Source organism: Dipodomys ordii, unplaced genomic scaffold, assembly GCF_000151885.1.
Source record: "Dipodomys ordii isolate 6190 unplaced genomic scaffold, Dord_2.0 Scaffold162, whole genome shotgun sequence".
Taxonomy (NCBI): Eukaryota; Metazoa; Chordata; class Mammalia; order Rodentia; family Heteromyidae; genus Dipodomys; species Dipodomys ordii.
The window spans coordinates 2474517-2485204 of NW_012267378.1; the positions used below are offsets into that span (position 1 = coordinate 2474517).

The 10688-nt window shown below is 41.9% G+C and overlaps 1 protein-coding gene across 1 annotated transcript in view; it reads right to left on the reverse strand.

The window, feature by feature from the left end:
* Nucleotides 1-4505: 4505 nt before the first annotated feature.
* The window catches only part of LOC105998347 (POTE ankyrin domain family member C-like), a 128709-nt gene continuing 122526 nt past the window's right edge, over nt 4506-10688 (reverse strand). The window contains exons 16-18 of the mRNA XM_013033031.1: nt 8581-8665; nt 7026-7138; nt 4506-4782 (exon numbers count right to left, since the gene is read on the reverse strand). Coding sequence (XP_012888485.1) covers nt 4506-4782; nt 7026-7138; nt 8581-8665 — 475 coding nt within the window. The remainder of the gene's footprint in view (nt 4783-7025; nt 7139-8580; nt 8666-10688) is intronic.

Consider the following 10688-nt stretch of genomic DNA (forward strand, 5'->3'; position numbering starts at 1 on the left):
CCAGCGCAGGACCTTTGTGTCTGTACAACAGCCCCTCCCCGCCATTTTCACCCAGCACTCTTTTGATTTCTCTCCACAGACATCTGTGGCTACACTGTAAGAACATGAGAATCTCCTGTGTCTGGCATGCAGAAAGCTGAACCCAACCACAGTTGGACCGATCATGTAGACTGAGTCCTGCCCGCCAGCAGCCCCTGCTCTCAAGGTTTGCATCACTAAGTGGTCATACCAGCCCTTAGGCCCTCACAGTTCCTGAGTTGAGAGATGGGAGCACTTCCTGCCTGGAGGCCTTTTTCTGCATCCTCTTCACACCGTGGGTGGCCCTGCTCTGAGGAGCAGAGGGGATGGCACAGAAGGAAGAGAAGTTCTTCAGGACTTCCTCCTTCTGCGAATGATGGTGCTGTAAGCTATGGGTGAAGCTCCTACTGTCTCTCCCCTCTTGGCCACTGGGGCTGAGCCTCTCCTAATGAGATCCAGGGATTTGACAGTGACTCAGAGGTAGGCAGAGCATCAGGCCACATCAAGAGAGGGACTGGGCTGTAAGTGCCCAGTCAGCGTGAAAAGGAGGGGCCTGGGGTCCACGCAGGGGCTCTGACTATGACCCACATAAGGCCCCTGTCATAGCATCCTGGCCACCTTGATCTAGTGCTCCACCACCTGGGTTGTATCTGAAACCTTCATGCTCTGGTTGGTCCCCTAGCTAGATGGTGATGATACACACTGTTAAAGTGAGTGACAATGGCATGGATGGTAGTGGCCAGCTGCTCTGTGCCCTTCTTCACCCACTGGGATCAGAAGGAGCCCGGGCCGCGGTAGGGCACCTCTTTCTTGAACAGGTGCTGGGAGGAGGGGCAGATCACTCACCGCTGTTTCCAGGACAAGGGTGGGGCACAGTGGAGCTCAGGAAGTCGAGGATGTGGTGTGAGCCTGTGGGAGTCTCTAGGTTTTGTTCTGACGACCAAGGGCACCCAGCATCTGAGTGACTCAAATGAAACAATGGCAGGAAAGGAAGAGCAGCACTTTTCATGCCAAATCTCACTCCACCCACCATAAAATGGCTCCAGCTGCGTGTTCTAGGGCTGCCACCTGTCCATCGCCAGCACACTTCCTATCTGTCCATGGCACAATTGCTACCACCAGTGGTATGGCCTGTCTGCCAGAGGTCCTGATACCTTAATGAGTGCTGATATTGGCCAGGCCTCCTCCGCTCACAAAGGTGACCCATGGGCCTGGCTGTACCTCTGTCTCTAGCCTGAACCTTCAGTCACTGCCAGGTGGTCCCACCTGCTCTGTCTAAAGGGAAATTGAGGCTTCAGGTGAAGAAATGCACCCTAGTCATGGGGTTTGCTATGGTAGAGTGAAACTTTACACTGGAAATCGGCTCTGAACCAGGGAACAGCAGGTGTGGGCAGCAAAGGCTTCCGAAGGAAGTTGATATTTCATCCTTCCCTACCAAACCCACACCTTGTATCCATCCGCCTAAACTTTCCATCATCAGGCCAGAAGATATGCTCTCCCTCCGCCTGTTCTACTGGCCACAGGCATAGGCCACGAAAGCTCCCAAGAAGGATCTTCTGGTAGCACAGTGTGCACGAGCTGGCTTAAGCTCCAGAATCGGTGAAAGAGTTGGTTCCAACTCCAAAGTAGATGCTGGAATTGTGGCTTGTGCTTGCCTGACCCCAGGGGCTGCAAAGAGACACGGCTGGAGCTTGTGCCTGAGAAGGGCTTTGCCAACTGCAGACATTGGTTATTATTTTCCTCATGACTCTTTATCTATTTATTTTTAGTGACAATACTGGGGCTTGAGCTCAAGTCCAGGGTGCTCTCCCTTAGTTTGCTGTTGTTGTTGTTTGCTTCTCAAGGCTGGTGTTTTACCAGAGCTATACTCCCACTTCTAGCTTTTTGCTGGTTGATTGGAGACAGGGGTCTCATGAGCTTTTCTGCCTAGGCTGGCTTTGAACTGTGATTCTCAGGTCTCAACCTCTGGAGTAGCTGGGATGACAGGCACAAGCCAGCAGCACCCAGCAGTTTAAAGAAAACAATAGCCAACAATAGGTCCTGTGCCAAGTAGGAACTAGGCCTGGAGATTCAGAGATGGCTTGGGAGATGCTGAACTCAGCCTTGGGAAACTTCAGAGTGGGTGCCCCTGCTGCTTTCTTGAGAGTGGGGTGTGGGGGTATCAGGCTTCAGCTGGCTGAGCTGGGTGGTGGGGGTTCATCCAATCTCGCTGGCCGCCCTGGGCTCCCACCTCCTGGGCCGCAGAAGGCCTGAAGCCCAGGCAGAATTAAAGAGAGCAACTGTGCGGTGGCAGCAGAGATCCGCCACGCCAGCGAGCCAGCCGCCTCCTCCGGCTCCCCGAGGGTCCCGCGTGGCCCATCCCGAGCCCGAGAGGGGGTGTGTATCTGGGGCCCGAGGTTGTGCGCAGAGCGGTCCCTCCCCTCCCCGTCCCGCCCCTGCCCCACCCGGCGCGATCGCGGGGAGGGGCGGCCTTGGCTCTAACCAGGGCCCAAGCATCCAGACTCCTCGGCTTCCTCCACATCACCGCTCACCCCGGCTCCCCGGCTCTCCCCTGCGCCCTCCCCGGCTCTCCCCTGTGCCCTCGCTGCCCGGACCTCAAGGCCTTTACCCCGATGTTGGGCACCAGCTGCGGGGACCGGCGAGTGTGCGGGGTCGCAGCCCGGGAGCAAGGCCCAGGCGGGAGGCCTGCGAGGGGGCGCGTGCGCGGGAGGGGGCACGAGTATTGACCCAATCCAGCTATTTAAATCTTACTTACAGCACAACGAACTTGGAAAATTCAGCACAGAGCAAGAAGAGTTCAGTGACATTAGATGGCAGAGGCATCGGTTTATTGCTTTTGACATCATTGAGGAGCCATGGGATATTTTGGCATTAAAGCAAGTTTCATATTGGGTTGTGAGTTTTTGAAGCAAATTTTACAACCAAGTCTTTTGTTTAGTTATGAAAATGCAGATGTACAGTGATTGTGTTTTTCATTTTAGTAAAAGTATAGTTAAACATTGAACGGTGGATATATTTTTTAAATACTCAAAGCTTACCTCACCAGCTCATTTTCTATTTCAGAATTTTTTTTCTTTTCTTTCTCCAAAGTACATTTCATCATTTTTTCCAACTCAGCAAGTTTTTTAAATAGTCCGTTATCATCTCCACACTTTGAAAAAATTAAAGGGAAATTATTGTTGTCTGGTGATTCATTCTTTTTTCTTAAAGTACTATTTCTCATCAACTTGTTTACCCTTTTAAAAATTATCACCAATAATAGCAGATTTCAAAAGTAATGACTTTTCCTAAAAGAGTTCAGACTGCCACAGTTGTTAACTCAGAGTTGACTCACAGTTATCATCCTACTCAGGAGGCTGAGATTTGAGGATCATGGTTCAAAGCCAGCCTGGGCAAGAAAGTCTGTGAGACTCATCTAATTTTAACCACCAGAAAACTGCAAGTGGTACAGCACTATCCTTGAGTGAAAAAGCTCAGGGACAGTACCCAGGCCCTGAGTTCAAGCCTCACACTGGAGCCTCCCCACCAACCCCCCCCCAAAAAAAGTATAAACAAGAAATAAAAAAACGACAGATGAACAAATTATGTTCATGTGATCTAGTTACCAGCTATGAGTTTGGGCGCTGTGGGAGATTTAGCGGTAAGCCAGGAGAGGTAGGACAGGTTATGAGTAAGAGAAGGGTTCCATTTGTAGATGTAAGGAGGGCAAAAAAGAGGAGGGGTTAAGGAATATACTAAAAGACAGGTAATGAAGTTCACATATAATGGTCTTAGATAAAAGGAAGGGAGAAAAACAAACTACAAGATTAGATGGGAGGGGGAGATGGGTCTATACTAGAATGGCTAAGTTAAAGGTAAATGACTTTTATCTGATTTGAAGAGGGAAAAAAAAGCCATAAAGTTAAACACAAAACTCAAAAGCACTTGAACCAACACAGGGACAAAAACAGACTTATCTGCAACAAATAATTTTTTTATTGTTCTTCTATGTCTATGTTACATATATTTATCTATTTCTGTAAATGGTGAAAGTCTATGTGAGGCTTGTGTGTGAGGGTTTGCTTCCCTCAAAAGACCAACATGGGGGAAGGCCCTGCGGATTTCAAACTGCTGGCTGGCTGCTATTTGGCTCAGTAGGGAGTCCTACGGCTGCTTAGCCTGCCGGTGTAGCACAGCTTCCTCTAACTAATGAAGGCTGAGCTAGCTCATTGACCCATCCTGCAGGACTCTGGGGAGAAGGAAGGGGTCCTGCAGCACTTTCTGTGGTGCACTGCCCAGCTGCCTCATCTCTCAGAGGCTGCTCCTGCAAAAGGGCAGCTCTGTCACTCTCTGGGGTATGGAGGACACAGACTGTCTTAGCTCCTCGCAACCTCGCCTCTCACAGCAGATTAGTCCTTGTTGCCCAAGTCCCAGGGCTGCCAGTAAGGTGTGAGGGATGTGTGTGCGGTACCCAAAGCCGAATTCGGTGATCTAGCAATTGGATCATCTCATTTTACCTTGGATTGCGGTCTTCCGGATTCCCTGCCCCCAGTCATGGGAGCTGGATGCCAGTTCCAAACTCTTTGTTGATCTTCTTCTGTTTTGCTGGCTTCGCTATACGTTCCAGGGTCTTCATTAATTCCTTGTACTTTCACATTTCTTCCCCTCATTTCCTCCTCACAATCTTCTGGCTTCTGTGTCACTAGATTTTTCTTACTTACAGAGCAAGAATTCATGTTTTCAGTCTCCCATCTTGTCCCACTTTCCTCAAAGTATTTCTTGAATCTGCAAGAATATACAGAATTAATAAGTATTTTAAAAAGATATTTAAAAGCTGTTCAAATGCATGCTATGGTTTGCATGTAAATGAAACTGACCTGTAAATTATGATCCACTTTCATCTTTTTCAAACTATTGGAAAGCTTATTTTAATGGAATGATAACCTCAGGTAAATAATATGAAGAGTGTACACATATAGCAGATAAAAAGTTAATATGGTAACCATATACAAATTTTAATAATTGTTCATTATTTTAGTATGGCTACTTAAAATATCAATTTATCATTAAGAAAAAAGTCTTACTTAGGAATGCTTTAAAAAGTTACGAAAGGGGGCTGGGAAGGTGGCTCAGTGGTAGAGCGCTTGCCTTGCATGCTCAAGACCCTGGGTTCGATTCCTCAGCACCACATAAGCAAACAGAAAAAAGCCGGAAGTGGGCTGTGGCTTAAGTGGTAGAGCGCTAGCCTTGAGCTGAAGAGCCGAGGGACAGCGCCCAGGCCCAGAGTTCAGGCCCCACGACCGGACCCAAAAAAAAAAAAAAAAGTTACGAAAGTTCACTTCAGTGTCACTTTACCATGGTGTACAAGAGAAAAAGGCAGCACATGAAATGTGTGAAAGAGGATGGGGTAGCTCAGTTGTAGATGGCATATCTTGCATGTATGAGGGCCAGGTTCAATCCCATTACAAAATAACAAAACAAAGCACCAAAGAATTTATTCAAAATAGAAAAAGTGGCAGGGGAAAGTATCTTAGGGGTCTTTTAGGAGGGGGAAATAAAGACAAGCAAAATTTTAGAAGAAAGGAAACAAAGACTTAAGAATTATTTATAAGAATAGAATTCTTTGTTAGCCTTATGCTGGAGGAGCTAGAAAACAATGAACAGAAAACCTGTTAAAGAATTTTAAAAAACTCTGTACAGTACGTTTACAATAAATAAAATAGAATAAAAAATTTGATTGGAATCAGAGAACAAATACTCCTCAAATAACCAGAAAAAAACAGCCATGTGTGGATTAGATTACAAACAAACTGGAAAATATTCTACCTGGCGGTAGAACCATAATTGTATGTGTGTGTGTGTGTGTATCCCTCTATATATCGATTCTGCCTCCAAGGATCAACCAACTGTGGATGGAAAATACTTGGAGAAAACAAGTCCATCAGCCAGGTACCAGTGACTCATGCTTATAATCCTAGCTACTCAAGAGACTAAGAAGTGAGGATTGTGGTTCAAAGCCATCCTGGACAGCAAAGTCCTTGACACTCTTATCTCCAATGAACTACTCAGAAAAAGCTGGAAGTGGTGTTCTAGCTCAAGTGGTAGAGTGCTAGCCTTGCACACAAAGAGGCTCAGGGACAGCACCCAGGCCTTGAGTTCAAGCCCCAGGACTGGGAAAAAAAAAAGAAAAAGAAAAGTGCAGCTAAATTGAACATATACAACCATTATTTCTTGACATCATTTCTTAGGCAAGACCAAATAACATTTATTTATCTATCATTATTTTATTAGATATTATAAGCCATCTAAAAATAAGTTTAAAGTGGATAAGAGGCTTTGTGGAAGTACTGTACAAACAGAATATAAGTGACTATTGAATACACAGGTATTCTAGAACCAAACACTGCAGATACCAAGGGATGAAGGTATATTATGTGCATACATTTTTTTAAAGAAACTTAAGTTTAATGTGATGTATGTTTCCTGCGAATATGGGAGAGAGACATGGAAAATGAGTATATCTCTATGAAATATTTTACAGCTGAAGAAAAGAAAAAGGTGGGAAGAAAACAGGAGCTGATTTATCAGGATCATTTTGATGTTATTAAAAGAATGCCAGAGCTGGGATTGTGGCTTGCCTAGCATGCATGAGGCCCTGGGTTTGATTCCTCGGTACCACACAAATAAAAAAAAGTCATTAAATAAATGATAATTTAAAAAAGAATGACAGAGATAGGCTTTCATATATTAATGTGTTGGAATGCCAGAGGGAAGGACTCCAACAAAAGAAAGAGAAACAGAAATAAAAATGACCTTATATGCCAAACTTGAAATCATTAATCATTAAAGAAATCATTAAATTGAAAATGTTTCAAATTGCATTGTGAGTTTATCTTGAAATGTTTTAAATACAATATTTTTATTTATGAAAATGCACATACGTAATAAATTTGTATTTGGGTTTTTAGTAAAATTAGAGTTAAATCAACCAATGGATGGTTGAAAAAGTTGAAATGTTAAATTCTTACCTCGTTAGGTCTTTTTCTAATTCAGTATTTTCCTTCCTTTTTTTCTCCAAACAACGTTCTAGACATGCTTTTATTTCAAGAAACTTATTAAGTTGTTCCTTATCCTCTTCAGTCTTGGAGACGAAAAAAGAAAATAACTTTATAAATTGGCACTTTAAAAGTTTAGACACTCAGCTTTTCTTTCTAAAAATGACTATTTCTCATGTTTTTTTGTTTCATAAACCTCATCACCAGAAAGAACAGTCTTTAAATACAGTAAAGTTTCTTAAAAAGCCACCAATTGACTTACACTTTTATGATGACCACTTCTGACATCCCAATTGCAAAATTTTAATTGTTAAAAGCAAGACAGTTTTTAGATTTTTGCTCTTGATTAAGCAGTTAAAGGCTTCTGCCTAAATTTAGTTTTTAATATTAACATTTTTTTCAATAGCTCAATAATTTTAATCATATTGTACAAACACCATTTTGGCAAATTTCCATCTTATTTTCACTACATTTTGATTGCTCTGTGATAGTGAGCTGAGAAAAACAGTCTCTCATCCCTTGAGTTTCAGTTTGTCCTTTTCTCTTTAAAGTTTAAATCATCTCTACAATTAACAAAAATACAACTTTTTCATGATTCTTGTGGTTTTCCTGTCATCCTATTTCTCTGTTATAACTGTCACCAGCATCTAACAGTGGTCACCCCTTCTGTTGGTCCCTGAGCCCCACTCCGTTTATAAACCCAGCAGTTGAGTGCAGATCTAGGCCTCTATAGCTGTTTTTGTTTGTGTGTGCAGGTCCTACATCTTGAACTTGGGGCCTGGGCATTATCTCTGAGCTTTTGTGCTCAAGGCTACCATTTGAGCCACAGATCCACTTCTGACTTTTTTGGGTGCTTATTTAGAGATAAGAGTTTCATGGACTTTCCTGCCCAGGCTGGAATTCTCAGATCTCAGCCTCTTGAGTAGGTAGGTGTACAAGCATGAGCCACTGGTACCCCCCCCATCACTCACTCTTGATGAAGAATATAGATTACAATTCATTCTCAAATCCTTACTGAAAGGCTTAAATTATAAATTCCAAATTATGGATCAAACCCACTTCAATTGCTTGAAATTTCATAAGTTATTTGACAATATATTTAAATGTTGGTGTAATGATATCTGTACAGCAAATTCCAGGGCAGCATCATTTACAAAGCCAAGGATGTAAAAATCCCATGTTTATCAACTGGCAAATAGCTAGACAAAATGTAATATAAGTAGAACCTTGGTTTAAAATAACCACAATAATACTCAAATACTGAAAATTTAAATTAAAAATACTGCCACCTAAATTGTTAACATTTGAGTCCAGTCAATGTCTTTGGTAAAGTCACCAGGACTACACTAGTTGTAGCAAGTAATATCAGCATGAATGAACATTTTTTTTTTGTCAGTGAGATGTCATAAGCATTTCATAAACAATTCTGTATACTTCTACTACTACAGAAATAGTCCTGGTCAGCATGACAGGATTTAATAAGAGACTGATTTATAGAATTTGTGCTTTCTACCAATTTTATAATTACCATTTGCAGTGTTGTCTGAAGCTGTTCAGTTTTCCTTGCCAGCTTTTTCATTGTAACTTTTAGCTTGGGATTCGGAAGTTCAGACCTAAATGATATAAAATATTCCACATGGGCCAAAATTTAAAATACCACATAATTTTGAACAAACTTTTGAATGAATGACTACATAAATTCTGAAATGTTTGAAAAATAAATTATTTGACAACTATATCATTTTCCAGCTTTGTTTTGTGGTTAATATAGAACATTAGACATTATATAATTATGCTTTTCTTTTTATTTCTTTCTCCTTCCATCCTTCCTCCACTTGAACCACACATCCAGTTCTTTCTTTTTTTTTTTTTTCTGTTCTGGTCCTGGGGCTTGAACTCAATACCTGGGCACTGTCACTGAACTTTTTTTGCTCAAAGCTATCCCCTCTACCATTTGAGCCACAGCTCCACTTCTGCTTTTTAAATTGGAGATAAGCATCTCACTGGCCTTTCTTGCCAAGGCTGGCTTCAAACTACGACCTCAGATCTCATCCTCCTGTGTAATTCTAGTTAGAATTACAGATGTAAGCCACAGGCTCCAAGCTCAGCCCATCCTTTTGCTGTTAATTTTGGAGATAAAGTCTTTGGGGACTTTTCTATTTGGGCTGACTTTGAATCACAGTTCTCTGGATCTCAACCTTCTGAGTAGTTAGATGACAAGCTTGAACCACCAGCCTCCAGCGTGTGTGCATGTGGTGTAGGACAAACTCAATGCTTTTTTTATGCAATGCAAATACTCTACTATTGAGTTACTTCCCAAGCTCTCAATCGTGCATTTCAAATAACTTAAAGCTTGGTTTTCTGTGGCTTAATACAGATGTACTTCTTACCATAATGGATAGAAGCTTATACTGGCATTGCTTATTTGCTTTATAAATATTGAAGTTATTTTATGCTGTTTGAAATTGTACCTTTGTAGGTAACCATGCGTCTCCTCTATGTTTTGTACAGCCTCTGTGTGTTGATGCTTTGCTTCTTGCAACTGAAAGAGAGAATAGGAAAACTTTGCTAATAGTCTGGTACAGTTATGCAAGCTGTTTATTTGCTGAAATTTTGACCACATCCAGATCACTTTTCTCTGAATGCTGTTTACAGCTTCCTTTTGGTGATAACTTCAGAGTTAACCTGTAACAGTGATCTGATAGCCCATAAAGACTATTTACTAAAAATAAAGTTTATTTTGCTCTAGAACTGAAACAGATTACTCTTGTTTTTATGTTTTATCAGATACTCAAATTAACACAGTTGGTAAAATGAGAGAGAAAAAAAAGAAATGTCAAGGCCATCAAGCATTTATGCCATAATACTTTTGTATTCCAACCACCATCTCATTGACTATAATTTGAAAAGTTCATGAATATGTACCTAATATATACACATATGTGTATATACACATACATTATACCTGTGCAACTGTACATATGTATCCATCTACTCATATGTAAGTTTTAGCTCTAATTTCCACAAATGAGAGAAATATGCAGTATTTGGCTTCAAGCTTGGCATATCTTACTCAACATGATGATCTCCAGTTACGTTCACTTTTCTGAAAAATGATATAATTTCAGGAAATGGCCAACATTATAAATAGCTTAAACATTCACCTAAAACATGTACATTTTTAGAGAAAGCATAATGGATTTCCGGTGCAAGTCACCTTGAAATGGATCAACTAAATGGACCCAGATCCAGGGCTAGGAATGTGGCTGTGGGATAGAACACTTGCCTAAGTGTGTATTGTGGCACATCACTGTACACAAAATACTAAAACATGACATTATGTAGCATATAGTAACACTACATTTTAAACATGCTAAAAAATGTTACATAACGATGTTCTGGCTACAGTGGGCTGCATATACACTATGATTATATGGCCCTGTAGGTGTATGTATATGTTTATGAAGTTTCCACAGATCACAACACTGTTGAAACAGGACTCTGTGTATGAAGTCAAAAGAATACAATAAGGGCTGGGAAGTTGGCTCAGTGGTAGAGCACTTGCCTTGCATGCATGAGGCCCTGGGTTCGATTCCTCAGCACCACATAAGCAAAAAGAAAAAAGCCAGAAGTGGC